The 21,541-nt window shown below is 44.7% G+C and overlaps 1 protein-coding gene across 3 annotated transcripts in view; it reads right to left on the bottom strand.

The window, feature by feature from the left end:
• The window catches only part of sugt1 (SGT1 homolog, MIS12 kinetochore complex assembly cochaperone), a 51,247-nt gene that overhangs the window by 6,825 nt on the left and 22,881 nt on the right, over positions 1-21,541 (bottom strand). For all 3 annotated transcript variants that reach the window (XM_080726391.1, XM_080726393.1, XM_080726392.1), the window contains 2 exons: positions 16,701-16,808; positions 5,191-5,281 (listed from right to left, as the gene is read on the bottom strand). In XM_080726391.1, the coding sequence (XP_080582517.1) occupies positions 5,191-5,281; positions 16,701-16,808 (199 nt within the window). The remainder of the gene's footprint in view (positions 1-5,190; positions 5,282-16,700; positions 16,809-21,541) is intronic.

The raw sequence follows: 21,541 nt of genomic DNA, 5'->3' as shown, positions 1-21,541 counted from the left end.
GGTTAAAAGGCGAAATAAAAGTTTCTACCACACAAAGATTAGGAGGACCCCCTGTCTCTGAGGAACCCCTAGGGGTCCCAGACCCACTGTTGAAGACCCTTGGTTTATCGTGATGAAAAAACACTCACAATAATCGTATCGTGGAGATTTCAATTTATCGTGAAATTGTCCTCCGTCATGCACTGGGATCAATTCACCTTTTATTTGCCGAGCTGCATATCCGGTACCATTTAAACCCTCTATAATTGGTAAAAGGGACCTGGAAATAACGTACTTGATACAGTGTTTTTTCCCCCCGCTCTCTACCAAATCTAAAAAAAATAGCCGATCTACAAGCTCACAACTCGTCGTTTCGCCCCAGGTTAATGGATGTTGGGGATATTTTGATTATCGCGAGAATATCGTAAATCGCAATTTCTTTGGTCACAATAATCGCGAGGTGACATCTTCTTACTGGCCTGTTTGGGTGGACGGATCCGGCAAGCGGCTCACGTTAGTCCGGGTCGCAAAGTCGGGCAATCAAATCACAGGCTTTGATTAATTATTTATGCATTCACTTTATATTTAAAGTGATGCTGACCTTTGGTGGAACCTCGAGTTGTGCTGAGAAAGTGTGGTTTTGAACCGTTTCACCATACAAGGTGGTCTTTAGTGTGTATGGGTACATAAGAGTGAAATTTATTTTTGTTTGGCAACTGAGGCAGCATTAACAAAAAAAGAGCAAACAAATATATACGCAACAAGAATAATAAGGAGAAAATTAAGAGGCCAGTTTTGACCTTCCAAAACCGGGAAAGCATTTGTGTAACCACTTTAACTATTAGTTTATACTTTGGATATTCAGAAATAGTAGATCTGTGATTTGTACAAATCTTTGGATATATATATATTTTAAAGAGAACATTTTAAACTCAAATCATTGTTTCTGGGGGTCCCTGGAACAAGATCGTTTGAGATGTGTGTCCAGCGACCAAACACATATTATTTTGGGGGTCCTTGACAAGAAAATGTTTGCAAACCACTGATATAGAAATATGTTTTTCAGGATTTAGAAGACATTAGTCGGATCGGCCTCAGGTCTTAATAAATAGGTTACAGTGATTGAAGGTTCTTAGCCCTAAGTTATCTTTTCATAAAAAACTAATACTGAGAGTGGATGGAATCGTCAACTTCTGGTTCCTGGAACACAGAAGCAATGGATAAAATACATATTTGGACTTGGACATCATGGCCAGGTAGCTGTACAACTCAAGTTTCTATCAACATCACTTGAAACAAGAGTTGACAGTCTGCTTCCTCTTTATGGGCTATTTTTTATTCTATACAGTAGAGGCAACCGGAAAGTTAGAGAGTGAGACAGCGTAGGAGGAGTGGTGGTACAGGAGGAGACAACGTTCTGGTGGGATATGATGACCCAAGGCCGAGCTGGGCGAGCTGAAAAATATACGGTACATTATTGCAATATTTTGCAAGAATATCAACCATGATTATTTTCACGCCCACCTTTTTTTACACTTGAAAAATGCAAATATTGTCGCCGTCGGGCAGAAACCTTGCGTCTCTGAATTTTTTTCTTTGTGTAAATGAATGCCCCTAATTAACCCATTTAGAACAGGTACACATTAGTGTATTATTATTTTATGCTTTAACTATTGAAAGATAGCAGATATACAAGCTCACAGCGCGGCACCGAGTTGGTTAGGGTTAGGGTTAGCGCTGCGAGCTTGTAGATCTGCTATTTTTGAAGAAATCGTGAAAATTAGAATTTTGACCCGATTCTATAAGTGTCTTTTGAATCCTTCTAAGATTTTTTGAAAAACCTTTGATTCTATGTCAGCAATCTGGCCAGCCATCGTCAAGGAAAAGGTCCTTTGCACTTAAATGGAGCTCAGTTAGTCTGTTCTTGAGAGACTACTATGTCAGTGGTTCTCAAACTTTTTCAGGTGAAGGACCCCCAAAATGATATGGATTTGGCCACGGACCCCCATCTCAAAATATTTAGTTCCAGGGACCACCCAGGAGCACAATTTGAGTTATTAACGTTCAATTTAAAAATACATATATTCAAAGATTTGCACACATTTTCACGACTTTTTCAAAAATAGCAGATCTACAAGCTCGCAGCGCGGCACTCGGTGCCGCGCTGTGAGCTTGTATATATATATAATATATATATAATATAATTGGGGGGATTGTATATCCCCCCAATTATTTTGGGGGGGTCCCCAGATGATTAACTTAATGTGCAACATTGTTTTCTCACTCAACTGTAAACAAGCCAACATAACGTTTAAGTATATAGAGGGTATCTTCACATTTCTAAAGTGACAATTATAGGGACTTTTTAATACCTCTAAAATGACAAATGAAACATTGTCCAAATTGTCAAATATATAGAGGCAGAAATTGTGAAAATAGCTGATCTACATGCTCACAATGCCTCGCATCGCGAGGCGTTGTGAGCATGTAGATCTGCTATTTTCACAATAGAACCATGTTATACCAAATGTAATGTAGCACTGTAATATTGGATCATTCCGTTCTTGACAATAAGCAATCCTACTGTTTGAATGCTGTACAGACGCACGCATGGAGCAAAAATAATGATAGAAAAAAAATACTTTGAATGCTGTACAGACGCACGCATGGAGCAAAAATAATGATAGAAAAAACTTCGACTTTCTCTGGTGGGAGTCGACTTGTGTAATGAAGATCGACTCAGTCGACTTGTCGACTTTTTCGTTAATGCCCTATTTTGAACACGGCAAGGGTGGGGGAGTTCTAGAAGAGCTGCATGGGCTTGGGCTGTGTGTTGTTAATGCCATGTGACACATGGAGCACCTGTTGGAAGCCCTGTGCTCTTTGGCCCAAATGCTGACATTCTCCCAGCTTTGGTGGCCCTGTGGTGTGAGCGCTAAAAACATTAGCAAAGGACACGACGTTGTGTCCTGTTCTACTGAAAAACAAACTAGACGGCTAGAATCCTGCAGAGCCACACTGTGTGTGTGTGTGTGTGTGTGTGTGTGTGTGTGTGTGTGTGTGTTTACCTGTATGTGTACGTGTACCGTATGTGTATGTTTATGTGTGTGTGCGCGCATTAGGGATGGGACGATACGCGATATTATCGTTTATCGTGATGAAAAAAACACTCGCGATAATCGTATCGTGGAGATTTCATTTATCGTGATACCGTCCTCCGTCATGCACTGGGATCAATTCACCTTTTATTTGCCGAGCTGCATATCCGGTACCACATAAACCCTCTATAATTGGTAAAAGGTACTAATAATATACGTACTTGTCTTTTTTTCACTCTCTATCAAATGTCTTTGCCAAAAAGTAGCAGATCTACAAGCTCACAACGCATCGCAAAAAGATCTGCTATTTTTTGACAAATGTTCCGCCTCAGGATAATGGATTTTGATTATCGCGATAATATCGTAAATCGCGATTTCTTTTGTCACAATAAACGTGATATGACATTTTCATATCGTCCCATGTTTGGGAGTCCTTGGCATGGATAGTTTGGGAACCCCTGATCAACTACACAGAGGCCCCTTTTCGACCGGGGTTGAACCGGTTCAGTTCTTTCTTCCTGCCAATGGGAAGAACCAGTTCTGAGTGTTTCCACTGAACGTTAGTTGGGAACAGGAACTACAAAACCGGTGGCTCGTCTTGTGAACCGTGACAACATAACGTGGCCGTGTCCATAATCAGCAGGTTGGAAGACACTGCTGCGATATGTAAACGTAAACAGTGCCATCCGCAATAACAGCACGAACGCTCGCATGTAGTCTAATAAGCGATCCGCAATTCTTGATTAAACCCGAAAAGCAGTATCAACATGAAAAAACATACGTATACATTGCCAAGGCAAAAATGTAACGATCCAACCAAAACTAGGGCTTAATGTACATAAAAAGGGGATCCAGATGTACTGAACAAGGAGCTGTCACAGGTTTTCCTTTTTATATTAACAACTTGAACCCTAAAATTTTTTTCACGATGTTTCAAAAATAGCAGATCTACAAGCTCGCAGCGCGGCACTCGGTGCTGCGCTGTGAGCTTGTATATCTGCTATTTTTCAATACTTAAAGCATAAAATAATGATACACAATATAGTGTACCCGTTCTGAATGGGTTAAACTCTCACAATTATTTTATTACCTCCCACCAACTTTAAAAGGCACTGTATTCAAAAGCACTCGCTATATTCAAAGCAAGCAAAGCATGTTGTTTTTAGAAAGATACATTATATAATTGAACGTACATTATATTATATGTTATATTATACATTCAGTAGCAAAATCACAGTCCACTTATGTCAAAGGTAGACTTATTTGCGCCGTCGCCATTGCACAGCTCCACCAATAAGTGGGGGTGTGGGTGGGGTTTTAACAGATAAAAAGTGGTACTTAAGAGGATATCCTGCAGCGAGGGGGCGAGTACACATAATGCGCTTGCTTTGACTGCCCACTTACCTTTGAGTTCTGAGAGAGAGAGAGAGAGAGAGAGAGAGAGAGAGAGAGAGAGAGAGAGAGAGAGAGAGAGAAACACACACCAAGTATTCAAGTATTAATCTTGACAGTAATGGGACTGCGTGGGTTCAAATCGCGTCTCATATTTTTCACTGTCACCACCCCCCTCCCTCCCCCGCTGTCAGACTAATGAGAACGACTACGTAAAAAGTAACACGCGAGCCAGCATTGATCCTAACAATGCTGCCGGAGTTATGAGGAGGCCGACACAGAGACGGAGACAAAGAGAGACAGAGAGACGGGAATGGATGACTGAGGGCAAAGATCAGCTAACCACTTGAACCACGGCATCCGTATCGTCGTCGTCGGGTGGAAACCTTGTATGTCCAAAACCGTTGGTTTTGCATTCATCATTTCAAAAATGTTTTAAACTAGTGAAAATAGCCGATCTACAAACACACAACGCCTCGCACCGTGCTTGTAGATCGGCTATTTTCACTAGTTTTGTGCGACAGTCTTAGATGACGAGGCAGAGCTTTCGTTTACGAGAAAACTTCAAATTTGAAACTTGGGAGATACGAGGTTTCTGCCTGACAGTGACAATATACTGGTGGGATCATTAGTGGTTAAGAGGTGAACAGAGAGAGAGAGAGAGAGAGAGAGAGAGAGAGAGAGAGAGAGAGAGAGAGAGAGACATAGGGTTTGTACTGACTGGGGGTGAAGTGTCGGACGCTGGACTCCTGTCCTGATCCCTCCAGTGTGTCCCACCTGATGGCTTCTGTCTTCTTCATCTTGAGCTCCACCTGACGGGGAGAGAGAGGAAGAGGAACGATAAGAGAGAGAGAGGTTGTTGCTTTTTATCGATCGCTTGCGTTCGCCGCGGCGACCGACGCTGACATTTTTAACACGCGTCAAGCCCCCTCGTGGTAAACGGAGCTGACAGACGCAGGGTGGGGGGGCAGGAGAGAGAAAAGGGCAGATTAAAAATAACAGCCATCGGGAACGACAAGCGGTTTGAAACCACGGGAACAACACAGAGCATCGTTGCCGGGGCCAGATATATATATATATATACGCTCAGAAACATCATCATCCCAGCCCCCCTGTGTGTGTGTGTGTGTGTGTGTTTGTGTGTGTGTGTGACTGTGCAAACGTGAGTGTATGTGTGTGCGTGTAAATATGAGCCTTTGTGTGTGTGTGTGTGTGTGTGTGTGTGTGTGTGTGTGTGTGTGTGCGCATGTGCGTGTGTGAATGATGGACATAGGGAGAGATCAGGGAGATGCGGGGGCACCGCTCTATCTGGTGCTTCTCCTGACAGACATACAACACTAATGAGATGTCTGTCAGCCCAGGGGCCGCAGAGAGAGAGAGAGAGAGAGAGAGAGAGAGAGAGAGAGAGAGAGAGAGAGAGAGAGAGAGAGACAGTGATAGAGACAGTAAGAAAGAGACAGAAGGAGAAACAGAGAGAGAGAGGAGAGAAGGAGACACTTCTTTCTTACATGACTCTATTATAAGCCGACTACTTAAATTGACTGTTTTTTATGATCTCCAGTAAAGGTCACTTGAATGCTTTGGCTATATAAATGGATTTTTTTCTTTCTTTCACCACACCAACAAAGAACGCTGAAACAGAGGGGGGGTGAATGAGCATGAGAGAGATATAGAGGAGAACAAAAGGTGTTGGGAGAGACAGAGGGGTATTAATTCACATTTTTACATCCATGATGGCGTTTTATTTGTAAATAAAAATAAATGATCATCAACAAATGGATAGCATAATCGCAAAATAACAATAATTGATAGTTTCCGTCTAGACTTCATACAGTGGCATCTGGGCTAAATCATCACACCAGAAGAATGGGCACACACAATGCACGCACACGCACACACACAGACACACACACACAGACACACACACACACACACACACACACACACACACACACACACACACACACACAGAGCTACACTGACACGGCACATGCTGGTGAGACACGCAAGCTACACTGTTGTGCGCCACCGCCTGTCATGATGTGTGTGTGTGTGTGCGTGTGTGTTTAATACATGGGATGCAGTGTACTGTATGCGTGTGTGTTTGACAACGCTGGTATGTCTGTGCAATTAAAGGCTATTTCTGCTCCATTGGGCGATAAGGTAATTCATTCAGCACGGTGTCAGGACAGGAGAGAGAGATGGAGGGAGAGGGGTATGGAGGGAGAGAGAGAGAGAGAGAGAGAGAGAGAGAGAGAGAGAGAGAGAGAGATGGAGGGGGGAGAGTGGAAACAAAGAACAGCCGGGATGAAAACAAGAGAAGAGCAATAGCAGAGAGAGACGACAGGGACAAAGAAAGTGTTGGCGGGTGGAGAGGGAGAGAGAGAGAGAGAGAGAGAGAGAGAGAGAGAGAGAGAGAGAGAGAGAGAGAGTGAGAGAGAGAGAGAGATAGGAGAAGGGGGGGAATGAGAGACAGGGACGTGCAGAGAACGTTAGAGAGGCAGGGGCTGACATTTCGAAAAGGGCCTTTTGGTGAAAACACTGGAAATAGCCGACCTCCAAGCTCACAACGCGTCGCAGCTAGCTTGGAGGTCGGCTATTTCCGATGCTCGATTTCTAACACATTTCTTGATTTCAACATAAGACGCTGCATTCAAGTTCAGGATGCCGCCTTCAGGTATGGCACGGAAAGAGGGGCATTTGCATTCCTTTCACCGTAGCAAACACTGCATTCATGGTCGGGAGAGGGCACTTTTAAGGGCAGGGGCTCGAGCCCCCCTTTGATGTCCGTGTGTGCCCACGCCCGGCGAGAGAGAAAACACAAGGTCGAGGTCTGTGGCGCGACGGAGGGAACGTGGCGAGCGGGTGGGGAGAGACACAAAGAGAGGCAGGCAGCGAGGTAAACACTGGCGGGGCGCGAGGAGGAGGAGGGAGGGAGGGAGGGAGGGAGGGAGGGAGGGAGGGAAGAGAAGAATGAAGAAGATAAAAACACGCTCCAAACAGACTGTAATCATCCCGCCAGGTGATGATGAGCCGCTACGGCGCCGCCACGGAGCGCAGATTCAGTGTGTGTCAGCGTTTTTAGCTGTTTTTTTTCTTTTCTTTGCTCTGCGTTTTAAAAGGCTGCCTGCATATGTGTGTGTGGCTGTGTCTCAGTGGCTCTGCCGTTGTCACTTGTGTTGTGACGTGAAAACTCTCCACATGTCCACGCACGTGCCCACACTCGCACCATGTATTAATGTACAGCATGTGCATGCGTTTATGTATGCATGTACAGTATGTATGCATGCGTGTGTGTGTGTGTGTGTGTGTGTGTGATATTTGGATGTGTGCACTCCCGAACCATACAAGTGTGTGTGTGTATACGCTACACCACGTGCATGTACGTGCACAGACTGCACACAGTACAGTACGTGTGTGTGTCCCCGGAGTTCATGCAACATTAATCTAGCTGCCACATCTGTGTGTCTGGGCATTAAAGGGATATGGCAGGCCACGACACCGGGTGTGTGCCAGTGACAGGCGAGGAGACGCCTCTTTAAGAGGCTGTGACAGCAGTGCCACGCAGAGGCCACCACCCACTGGACTCTGCACACCAGGCGCGTGCGCACAGAGACATCAAAGGGGGGTGCGAGCCCCTGCCCTTTTATCTGTCACTAAAAAGTGCCCTCTCTCCAGACCACGAATGCGGTTTTACTATGGTGAAAGAAATATATACCTGAAGGCAGCGTTCAAGAGAATTGCCTTGTCCAAACTCTCCTGAACTTGAATGCAGCATCTTATGTTGAAAGAATTGCCCTCTATGAGTAGAAATCCATGCAGAAATCTCCAGTATTGACTTGATAATCGTTAGTTCAGTGTGGTATCAAGCACCGAAAATAGCCGACCTCCGAGTGTGGAGGTCTGCTATTTTCGATATTTTCACCAAAAGGCCCTTTTAGAAATGTCAGCCCCTGCCTCTCTAACATTCACTGCACATCCCTAATGCACAAACACACACACACGGACGCACGCACAGAAAGACCAACAAACACACAAATACACTTTCCCGGCCTCTTCTGTCCTCAAACGGTGCTTGCTCTCTCTCTCTCTCTCTCTCTCTCTCTCTCTCTCTCTCACCCTCTAATTTTCAGATCTTATGTACGGCTTTCAAAACAAATGCTGAACGGATGGCTAAAAGGAAATAAATGCAAACACTCGCAGATGCTGACAAGCGTTGCAAATTAAAGAGCAGAGAGAGATGCGACTTTACTCATTGGCTGAAGGGAGAGAGATGGCTTTGGAAACGTGACGAATCGGCCAGCGCGTGTGTACTCTAGAGTGTGTGTGTGTGTGTGTGTGTGTGTGTGTGTACACGTGTGTGTCTAGACGTCTGCTGCTCTGATCAAACACACTGGTGTGTAATTGGCTCCCCATCGTCATGGTGACCCCCGGGGTTAGGCCGTCCTTCGTGGCGAAGGACACAAGGTCGCTGTGATACGCACGCACGCACGCACAAACACACACACACTGGGATGGGACAATATGAAAATTTAATGTCACGATTATTGTGAGAAAAATAAATCACAATTTATGATATTATCGCAATAATTGAAATCCATTATCCTGGGGGCGGAATATTTGCCAAAAAATAGCGACAGAAACACCAGTATAACTGGCACAATTGTGTGGTTGAAAGATTGGAATTGTCAGACTCTACTGATGTGGGTGTGTGAATGGACCATGCATGTGTTCATAGTTTGTGTGTGTGTGTGTGTGTGTGTGTGTGGTGTGTGTGTACAGTACACACTCATGCCCGGCTTAGCTTCCCCCGCTGAGACTTTAAAGGCAGCGGGGAGACGGTGCATGAATACCAGCAGGGAGGAATGAATGAAGGCAACCCATTACAGAAAGAGAGAGAGAGAGTGGGAGAGGAAGAGAGAGAGGGAAGGAGAGAGGGAGGGAGAAACAGGAAAAGAGGGAGAGAGAGAGAGAGAGAGAGACAGACCTGGGTGGGGGTAAATCAACAGCTCCTGGGTTACAACATTTATTTTAAAACGCTCATTAGGGATGCGTGCCAATCTGGAGGAACTTGATTTGCTGACGCCGTTCGTTGTTCATGATGTGTCTGTCTGTTGGGTCGGCTCCCCTCTCCGCCCCCCCCCCCCCGCGCCGCCCTCTGCCTTCTGGGGCATGACTTTGAAACAGCACTTCCCAGAAATGACGTACGCTTACATGTTTAGCGACGGTTATTTCCCCCTTTTTTTGAGTGGTCGGGGGGAGTCTTTAACAGATAAATGCGGACGCGATCATGGATGTTGTGTTCTTAAGTGCTCTCTCTGTGTGTGTGTGTGTGTGTAGGGCCATGCATACCCATGGAGCCCAAAGGACCAGGGAACAGACAGGTCTTTGTGGGAGTAGAGTGGAGAGGGTGGAGGGTCTGCACTCTCCTTCCCCTCTCCGCTAACCTACTCTCCATTGACAGCACCCCCCCCCCCCCCCCCCCCACGCTCTTTCTCTAAGCACATTATAAAATTCTTTCATTCACCATTCGGGGTTTCAATTGATGATGGGTATTAATTTGGGAAGAATTTCATATTGGCGTTTGAAAAGCTTGGGTTTGCCGTTATACTCTTATCTGTGCTACGGTGAAGGTTAGAGTAGAGGTCGTTCACAGGCATGTATCAATGAAGGTTACGGTCAGCGTAAAGGTTAGTGTGTTAGATCAGTTATGATTAAGTCTGATGCAAGGCGATGTGGAACGGATGCAAGTCGACGCGACGCAATCCCAAAGTTTGCAAAGCCAACGTGTGCGCACTGCGCAGGGTGACCGTGTGGGAGGGAAGCGGGATATAACAGCACAAACGCTATGGAACAAAACAGTAGAGGGACAGAACGATGAACAGAAAGACAAATCGAGGAGACAAAAAAAAAAGAGAGGGCGAAATCCAAAGAGGGAGGTAGGAAGTGAGAAATAAATAGCAGGAATAGAAAGAACGGGGGGAGGAGAGAAAGAGAGAAAGAGAGAGAAAGAGAGAGGTCTGTTGGGTCTGTCTAAGGCGCTCTCCTCCGTTCCCCCATCTCTCCCAGACTGAGTGCTTGTTTAAGCTTCCACACACGTGCACCTCTGGTATGCAGTGTCCACTGTTGCCATGGAAAAGTGAGTGAGTGTGCATCCGAGTGCGCGCACGAGCACACACGCCTCTGCGCGAGAAAGAGAGTGTGTGTGTGTCTGTGTGCGTGAGAGAGGGAGGGAGAGTGTGTATCAATATGTGTGACTGGCCACTGTTTGTTTTTGAGATTGTGTGTGGGTGTGTGTGTGTCAGTGGAGTAAAGTAACTAAGTACATTTACGTACTGTAAGTACTGTTTTGAGGTAATTTACTGGAGTATTTCCAATTTTCAATACTTTTACTTCTGCTCCACTACATCTCAGAGGCAAATATTGTACTTGGTCTCGACTACATTTATTTGGAAACTTCAGTTACTAGTTACTTTGCAGATATAAATGATTATATTATAAAACATTCATTAAATCACTTTAGCCTTATTTTATTCCAAGGCTGTTTGAAAGTAGACGATCTACAAGCTCACAAGGTGTCGCATCGCGACATTTTGTACTTTTACTTTTGGTAATTTAAGTACATTTTGATGCCGATACTTTCGTACTTTTACTCAAGTCAATTTTGAATTACCTTTACTTGTAAGGGAGTATTTCTATTTTTGCAGTATTGATACTTTTACTTAAGTCAAATATGTGAGTACTTTTGTCCACCACTGTGTGTGTGTGTGTGTGTGTGTGTGTGTGTGTGTGTGTGCGCGCGTGCGTGCAGTCCGCGCACGTACGGTTGGTACGTGTGAATGACCAGTGTTAGTGCATTTGTATGTACAGTGTATATGAAGTGTATGTACAGTGTATATGAAGTGTATGTACAGTGTATATGAAGCGAGCGGAGGAGGGCAGTCAGGGGGGGGATTTATATTTTGCACTCCTCCGTGATGATGGAGGCTGGAGGCTTCAGATAGAAAAAAGGCTGGCAGCTTTTCTGCTGCTAAACTTGCTGATGTGCAGAGAAAACAGCCCCGGTTCCCCCCTCGCCCAGGCAGGTCAACCTCCACCCCGTCCCCACCGTGCTGCAAAACTGTGCCATTGACATTGTAAAGCTGCGGACAACGGAGAGATCTATGCTACACACTAGGGATGGGGCGATAAGCGATACTATCGTTTATTGTGATAAAAAACACGATAATCGTATCGTGGAGATGTAATTTATATTGTGATATTGTCCTCAGTCATGCACTGGGATCAATTCACCTTACCTAGCTGATATATCCAGTATCACTTAATAAACCCTCTATAATTGCTAAAAGGTACTTATAGTATAATATACGTACTTGATACAGTCTTTTTTTTTCCTCACTCTATCAAAAGTCTTTGTCAATAAATAGCCTATCTACAAGCTCACAAGCTTGTAGATCTTCTATTTTTTGGCAAATGTTCCGCCCCAGGATAATGGATTTTGATTAGTGCGATAATATTCCAAATGTATTTTGTCACAATAATGGTGATATGAAATGTTCATATGGTCCCATCCCACCTACACACAACACAACACAGGACAACATGAAACGACCTAACTCATCATTGCTGTCGGGCGTGTGTGAGAGGGGAGTGTTTTCAAAGTCAGTCGCCACTGACCAAATACTCCCCACTTTTAGTCTCTGTGACCATTCCAAAAAAAAGAACTAAATCCCATTGGACTTGCAAAAAAGTGCTGAATCCGCCTGGAGACATCTTTGGCATCCATCAGCCGTTGCGGCCGCGGGGATGAAAGAAGTCAGGTTTCTTGCGGTGTTGGTGACCCGAGCCCCCGCTGCTATAGCCAGGAAACAGTGAGCACCGTGTTGTTGCCATTTAATCTCCGCTATCGTATTCCGCAGTCAGGAAAAAATACAAAACAATCAATTTCTTTCGAGGGCTGCGCGGTTTGACCTAGAGCCCGACCGATACCCATGGGCAGGCGGATATATCTCGGCTGATATAAGGCCGTACATAAAATATTTATGCCGCCGTTTAATCCGACGACCTATTGGCGTTCACGTCAAACAGAAGATTAATGTGAATACCATGTGTTTGTGCTATCTGCCCCTGTGCCGTTTTGTGCGTGCCGAAAGATCAGCGATTCATCCTTGTTCAGCAGATTTAAAATATCTACAAGATGCATCGGTGCAATCCGTGAGGGAGAAGTTGTTAAGACTGTAAAATCCTGAGTGTTCTTTTAACCTGTTTAGACAGGTAATGCATTATTATATATATATATATATATATATATACATATATATATATATACAAGCTCACAGCGCGGCACAGAGTGCCACACTGCGAGCTTGTAGATCTGCTATTAAAGAAATAATTAAAAAAGTCTTTGAATATTTTGACCTGATTCTTGTCTTCTAAATACTTTTAAGGCTTTTTGAAAAAACTATGTTTTTACGTCAGACGGTTCTCAAACGTTTTCATGTCAAGGACCCCCAAAATGACATATATTTGGCCACGGACCCCCATCTCAAAAAATGTTGTTCCAGGGACTCCCCAGGAGCAAATATTTGAGTTACAAATGTTCGCACACATTTTTACAACTTTTCAGAAATAACAGATCTACAGCTAAAGTATAAAATAACTCCAGAGGGTTAACTCTCAGAGGGTACAAACCACCAGTGTTCATTTATGCTTTTGTACTGGCTGGTATTACGCATCTCAGCAGCAAGGGAATTGCCAGACATAATGGTTGTCTGCCATTGTTTTTCCGATCTTACTGCCTATCGGAATCGGCTCAAAATATCCAATTGTGTGACCCGTACCTGTCACACGATTGTCACAATATGTTATGGATGAAGCTCTCTCTCTCTCTGTCTCCATGCTGTATTCCCCTGGTGTCTCTCGCCCCGCCACACTCTGTACCCAACAGTCCTAGGAGCAGACGGAACTCTCCCAGCCCGAGCAAGAAGCACACAGACTCAGTCAACACTGGAGCACAGTCATTAGCCCACATCCCTTATACACACTAATTAGTCTATACTAAAAAGTGCCCTTCCTACTCATTAGAGCCATAATCACCTTAAACAGCACTGGGGTACTCTCACAGGACACAGCTTTAACATTTCACAGAGAGAGAGAGAGAGAGAGAGAGAGAGAGAGAGAGAGGGAGGGTGTAGAGAGTGCGCATCTGAGTGTAGATATATTTCATATTGTTTGTGTATGTACATGCGTAGGTACTAGGTATAAGCATATGAATGCCTGTCAAATAAATAGTGTGCGTGTGTACAATATATCCATGTTAGTGTGAGCCTGTGTGTGTGTGTAGTATGAGCGTGCGCGTGTGTAGGTTGACATTTGAGTGCCTGTGTGTGTATATTCTGTTCGTGCTGCGTGTGTAAGCAAGAATAAGTAGGCGGCTGCTGCTGCCCATGTGTGTTTCTGACTATCCTGCAGTTCATCCCGAGTGTTATATGTGGGTTCGGTGTGTACGGGTGCACAAATCTCCCGTTAACTCTGTGAGTTATGCTAAGGTGTCTACAGGGGACATATTTAACAAGCCTGGGGTGTTTTCTTCCCATTTCTCGTGGCTCCAGCTGGCTTAACAGCTTTAAGGAATTACAGACAGACAGCTGCAGCCTACTTTACACTGCTGCTTTTGGATGGCTTTTTTTCTTTTCCGAAAGAGGTTTAGAAGCTAATCGCACTGTGATAACCTTAAGGGCTTGTGAAAGTGTTCTATTGCTAATTTCCGTTTTCTCTTTTTCTGCCTCAATGACTAGAAAAAAAATCGAATGCAAGGCGTTGGTCAGTCTTCAATTCATCATTGGCCAGCTAGACAGCAGGAGTGTAAACTGAGCCACTATCACTCTCTGGAGGCGGTTGTTCTCCACAACAATAATAATAGAGGTCACCCTAAACAGTTGACAGTTGGACAATTCGATCGAAGGAGCCTGATTCGACTGCCAATCTTATAGAGTTGAATTGTGTCGAAGTGTTCCTGAGCAAGACGATTTAAATCAACCCTTAAAGGAGTAGTTCACCCCAAAAATGACTCTTTTTCTATTGATTACTCACCCCATGGAGACTTAGGCGTAGTTAAATAGGCCTATATCTTGTCATAGCAGTGATACACTCACTTCCCTGGGCTTCTTTTTGCACAGACCAGAAGATGAAACTGGTCATTTTCGTTGCGAAACCAGATTCATTTAAACTCAATGTTATGGTTGTTTTGTTGTTTTATTTGAACTTGACATCATAGAAGAAGCAAGAGATTAATCATGTAATGTTACTGAATGATATGAAAGACGGCCTTTAGGCGATTCAACGGCTGTAAGTAGGCTAATCCCTCCAAATAACAGGAGGATAGGAGGAAATAATGACTTGATAATTAGGAATTCTTTTTATATGTACTGTATACACCAATTTTATTTTTATTTATTTATTTTTATCCCACGATTTTGTAACCCATTTTTTCACCCAGCGCCTAAGCTGTAGTCCTGGTTTCTGCTCTCCCTCTGCCACGCCTGGGGAGCCCCGGCTGGCCAGGGAGAGGCAGTATATAAACCAGGACTACTGCATGTTTTTGTGAGGGTATCTGCCCTAAGAGACACGGGGAGAACATGCAAACTCCACAAAGAAAGGCCCTTCACCAAACCCCACCTAGGGTGTGGGCGCTGATGACGCGGAGGAGTAAACACGGCCCCCAGTGTCCCCCGGCAGGAATCGAACCCAGGACTTTCTAGCTGTGAGGCGACAGCGCTAACAACTGCACCACCGTGTTCTCCTTATATATACATATTTTGAAGGTTCCTACTCTCACCTATGGTCATGAAGTGTGGGTCATGACCGAAAGTATAAGGTTGCGGGTGCAAGCGGCCTAAATGGGTTTCCTCAGACGGGTGGCTGGTATCTCCCTTAGAGATAGGAAGAGAAGTTCAGTCACCCGAGAGAGACTTGGAGTAGAACCGCTGCTCCTACACTTGGAAAGGAGTCAGCTTAGGTGGTTCGGGCATCTAGTAAGGATGCCTCCCGAGCGCCTTTTTAGGAAGGTCCTCGATGCACGTCCCACTGGGAGGAGACCCCGTGGCAGACCAAAGACCAGATGGAGGGATTATATCTCCAAACTGGCTTGGGAACGCCTCGGTATACTCCCTGAGGGAGTGGAGGAAGTTGCTCGGGATAAGGAAATCTGGAGGTCTCAGTTGGAACTGTTACCCCCGCGACCCGATTCCGGATAAGCGGTTGAAGATGGATGGATGGAGGTTAATGACAGACAAGTAATTAAATCGGACTGAGAGACTGAATCTGTGTTCACCTCTCTCTTGACCTAAATCAAATTAACACGTAATTCTTTTGTAAGTTGAACTGAAAGGACCAATTAAGTTAACTGCATTCAGTCACAATTAAAATGTTATGCCAAGGGAAGAAAACAAGCAACTTAATCGGGTGTTTCGGCTCTTTTGTCTGGTGTGGAAAAGATGGAAGCCAATGTCGCAAGTGATGATACAGTATGTATCAATGAGCAAAACAATACCACGATTCAACAAACATTAGATGATAGGCAAGACTTGACCGATCCGAATACAGAATTACAGAATAGTAACACAAATGCTCATGTAGACAAAACAAACTCTACCAGCTGGGGGGGGGGGGGGGGGGGGTATCCAAGCACAATATTTCAGAATTCCATACTTTTTCCTGACTCTAATTTCCAGGAAATAGATGCGTATCATGTAAGTAAATTATCTAATCACCAATTTATTTTAATTTAATTATTATGAACATGTATACTATTATTGTTGCCAAATAATTTCCAGAAGATTGTAGCTAAGTAGTAGGTACTATACCAAATCCAGATAAGTTCAATACACAGCATTTTATTCAAGCTGCACGTGAACAGTTCAATACTTTTTTATAACTGCTGTACTGTATTTTTGGTGACTGAATTCCCCTCATGTGATCAAAAAATGTCTCCTCTTATGATCTCTCAACCCCTCCCATTTCCCATATAACTGGTCAAGTTTATGAAGTATTGACGGTCCAAGTGGTTAAATATATGAAATCCAAAATACACAATGATTGTGCTGTCAAACAATGAAACTATATGGAATCTATGAACAGGTTGCGGGGGTCCCTGCTTCATTTCTCTCTCAACTAAGGGGTCCTTGGCCTACAGTGTGACGGAGCGCCTGGGCTGACGGTGGGGTGCAGTACCTTGGTGGTGAGGATCTTAAAGGTGCTCTGTAGAGGAGTGATGGGATGCAGGAGCCGCAGGGAGAGGCTGTAGTCGTCTCCTGATGGCAACCGTACTGTGGCAGACAGCTGGAGGCAGGAGGGAACACACACATTTACATTACTATACTTGTGAGGACATCAAGACTTAACCTAACCCTAAAATGCTGAGTGTTGATTGATTATTTTATTAAACAAAAATGGAGAACAAGTATAGTCAATACAATAGAAAAGTATGATATGACATGACATGACATGACATGACATGACATGACATGACATGACATGACAGATATAGTACTTTATTGTCAGTGCACACTGAAATGTGTCTTGCGACACAGCAGCCATGTATGCAAAACATAAATACAAACATTTGACACAAGGGAACAAAAAAAACAGGGTTACATACAGTAACAGTACATAAGGATAATACAGACAAGAGCAATATCCACCGCTTAGCCTACCTCTGGCCAAGCTCCTGATTAAGCCTTAAAGTCAACTGATGGACAAAGGACCTTTTTAGTCTGACCTTATTGTATGCTGGAACACCATATCTCCTTCCTGAAGGCAGCAACCTATATTCTCTATATTATGCAACACAAGGCTATTGTTAGAGATAATTTCTTGCCAACCTTAGAATGCTGTTATTAGTCGTATAGCCTCTGAAGTGGTTGTCCAACTATCTTTGAACAAAAGTTCAGTTGTTGCAGCAGTTGTGACTTTAGAGCTACAGACAAGCATCCATACAGTAGTACAGTACAAGTACAGTTAAACACCCTGCCTAAAAGGAACATCCCAAATAAGACCTTTTACGGTATTTTTTTACGTTGGAAGTCCTTGGCTTGGTATTTAATTCATGGACATAATAAATAGCAAGCAAAGAAAACATTCAATAATATCGCAGTTATAAAAACACTATGTACAGGATAGGGGAAACAAGAGGGTGGGGCTAAGGTGTGTGTGTGTGTGTGTGGGGGTTCACTTCTCGCCTTTCTATGGGAGAAGTGAGAACTACCTCCTTCTCTGGCCTCCTGAAAGTTGAGTTTTCAGGGCAGTTTTGAAGGATGCCATGATGAATCTATAAACAACATACAAAATACCTCCAAAAGACATCAGTATTGACCGTCGGTAAAAACAAAAATCCAAATTGACAGCGAGAGACCAAGCGCTGACCTCTGCCCTGTGGCTGCACAGCGTTGAAGGAGACAACTCAACCCAGATACCAGATAAGAAAGACAAAGATGAATAAGGAAGGGTGGCAGGGGTGTCACACCACATTCTGGGCCCTGAGTACAAGGATTCACTGCAGGGGCCCCCATGAATGTTCTTCATAGGGGGAGGGAGTTTAACCCATTTAGAGTGGGAACGCATTATTACGCGTTATTTTGTGCTTGAACTGTTGAAAAATAGCAGATCTACAAGCTCGCAGCGCGGCACTCTGTGTTGCGCTGCTATTTTTGAAAAATCTTTGAATATTTCAAATCCTTCTAAGGTTTTTTGAAAAACCTATGTTTCTATGTCAGTGGTGCTCAAACCTTTTCATGTCAAGGACCATTTGGCCACGGACCCCCATCTTAAAATATTTAGTTCCAGGGACGCCCCAGAAGCAAAGTTTGAGTAACAAATGTTCGCTTAAAAAGAATTACACAAATTTTCACGACTTGAAAAATAAATAAAAAATAGCAGCTCGCAGCGCGGCACCGAGCTTGTATATCTGCTATTTTTCAATAATTAAAGCATAAAATAATTAAGGCCCCTCCACCTTGGGCACTAGTAACTCAGTCCCACTTCCCCCCCCCCCCCCCCCCCCCCCCCCTTGTGACGCCCCTGAAGGGTGGTGGCGTGGCGCGGCGGGGGAAGGGTGTCGGCGTGTCCTTGTGAATAATTGTCAGGCTGGTGTGACGGCAAGGAGTCTCCTGGCACTGTGTCCCCTGCAACCTGACGGACACTGACTGACCCCTGACGACGGGCGCTCCAGCTCCCTACAGCCTGTCACACTGGCCACTGAGTGACAGTAGTATCCAAGTAACATTTGGGTTGTTGTCAGGCAGAAACTTCTCACCTCCATAGTGTAACTTTTTGCATGCTTTCACCCCACTACGTTTCAAAGAAACCTATTGTACTTTAGACTTAAAGGAGTCATCCAGACCAAAACACATATAGGGTTAAATTTGCCTTTTATCATACCCCTTCATACCTGCTTTAGTCAATTTTTTTCATAGCTGCCCCTGTTGCTAGATTTCGGCTGCCCCTGTTGCTAGATTTCACAGGCTCTATCATAACTAACACAGTGGATTGTCCTTAGGCTAGTGCGGTTATTTCTTTAGCTTCAAAGTTAGTATTTTTTATTGGATTGTGTTTACACAACGTCCTGAGACCAACCAAACAGCTGTTTTGACCTCACAGGCACCCTTACTTGTCAAACGGCTTCTGCTCTGCACCAGAGCAGGGAGAGGAGAGGCTAGAAAGGGAGGGGAGGGAGGGGTCTCTTACGTTAGATAATTGACACCGGGTGAAAAATGGGTTATAAAATCTTGGGATAAAAATGTATAAAAATAAAAATAAAGAGTATTCAATCAATCAATCAATCAAAATTAAAATAGATGTCTACAAGCTCAAACGTGTCTTTTTTTTTACAGCCGATGTGTCCCATTTTTTTTTTGCCACTTTCAATCTTTCCATCCCTGTATTTTATTCCTGGTGAAAATAAACGTTTAATTTTTTACATTTTTTAAAATTTGTGACAAAATATCAGTCAAAATCAGTCATCGGTAGACTTTCCTAAAATCAGGATCGGCATCAAACTCAACATTCAGGCACGAGTCGGGCTCTACTCCTGGATAGGGATGGGACGATACGCGATATTATGGTTTATCGTGATAAAAAACACTCATGATAATCGTATCGTGGAGATTTCATTTATCGTGATATCGTCCTCCGTCATGCACTGGGATCAATTCACCTTTTATTTGTCGAGCTGCATATCCGGTACCATTTAAACCCACTATAATAGGTAAAAGGTACTTATAATATACGTACTTGATACAGTCTTTTTTCACACAAAAATAGCAGATCTACAAGCTCACAACGTGTCGCAACGTGAGCTTGTAGATCTGCTATTTTTTGGATAACGGATAATGGATTTTAATTATGGCGATGATATCATAAATCGCGATTTCTTTGGTCACAATAATCATGATATGAAATGTTCATATCGTCCCATCCCTACTCCTGGCACCGTGTCCCCTGCAGTGAGACGCTGGCCCCAGCTCCCTACAGCCTGCAGTGAGACGCTGGCCCCAGCTCCCTACAGCCTGCAGTGAGGCGCTGGCCCCAGCTCCCTACAGCCTGCAGTGAGGCGCTGGCCCCAGCTCCCTACAGCCTGCAGTGAGACGCTGGCCCCAGCTCCCTACAGCCTGCAGTGAGGCGCTGGCCCCAGCTCCCTACAGCCTGCAGTGAGGCGCTGGCCCCAGCTCCCTACAGCCTGCAGTGAGACGCTGGCCCCAGCTCCCTACAGCCTGCAGTGAGGCGCTGGCCCCAGCTCCCTACAGCCTGCAGTGAGACGCTGGCCCCAGCTCCCTACAGCCTGCAGTGAGGCGCTGGCCCCAGCTCCCTACAGCCTGCAGTGAGGCGCTGGCCCCAGCTCCCTACAGCCTGCAGTGAGGCGCTGGCCCCAGCTCCCTACAGCCTGCAGTGAGGCGCTGGCCCCAGCTCCCTACAGCCTGCAGTGAGACGCTGGCCCCAGCTCCCTACAGCCTGCAGTGAGGCGCTGGCCCCAGCTCCCTACAGCCTGCAGTGAGGCGCTGGCCCCAGCTCCCTACAGCCTGCAGTGAGACGCTGGCCCCAGCTCCCTACAGCCTGTCACAGTGGTGCCGAGGGTCACTGGGGTGCAAGGAGGCACACTTCCTCCGCGCCTCACAGCCTGCACTCGTCCAATGCCAGCCCACACACACCACCACAAGAGCTCTGGATAGACTCGTCACATTGGAATAATGGAATGGAGAAATATAACTGCCGTCTTCTGAGAAGCGCTACACAGAGACTTAAGCCCCGGCGCGATGTTTTATATCGTCGCTGTCGCGCGGAACCCTCTCCAAATTCTAACTTTTTGAGTTATATATTTTTTTAACCCATTTAGGACTAGAATTATTTTAAAAAATAGCAGATATACAAGCTCACAGCGCAGCACTGCAAGCTTGTAGATCTGCTAGTTTTTTTAAATTGTGATTTTTTGTCCTTGAATATATATTTTTAAAAGCGAACATTTGAAACTCAAATATTTGCTTCTGGGGGGTCCCTGGAACAACATATTTGGAGATGGGGGTCCGCGGCCAAATACATGTAACTTTGGGGGTCCTTGACATGAACCACTGATTTAGAAGAAGGATTTAGAAGACCTTTATAGAATCGCTTCAAAAATATTCAAAGACTTCAAAAACGCTGTGAGCTCTACAAGCTCACAGCGCGGCACTCGGTGCCACTCCCTGAGCTTGTATATCTGCTATTTTTGAATAGTTAAAACATAAAATAATGGTTAAAGTGGTTCAAATCTAAAGTGACACGTTCAATCCCAAATGGCTTAATTAACACCCTACTTGATCACGGCGACACGCAAAAGAAATCAAACGCAGCAGTTCCACAAGCTCCAAACGTGGTGCGAAGAGACCCATTTTGAGCTTGTAGATCTGCTACATTTGCTATTTTTGAATTAGAAATCCTGAAAGGTGACAGTTTTGGACATGAGAGGTTTCCACCCGACAGAGACCGATTGTAGGAATCGCAATATTGATGACAACTGTGGTTTCCCAAATCGTGAGAGGCTC

Source organism: Nannobrachium achirus (assembly GCF_963921795.1).
Source record: "Nannobrachium achirus genome assembly, chromosome: 5".
Classification (NCBI taxonomy): Eukaryota; Metazoa; Chordata; class Actinopteri; order Myctophiformes; family Myctophidae; genus Nannobrachium; species Nannobrachium achirus.
The sequence above is the reverse complement of the archived record's forward strand: the minus strand, read 5'-3'. Positions and strand labels throughout refer to the sequence as shown.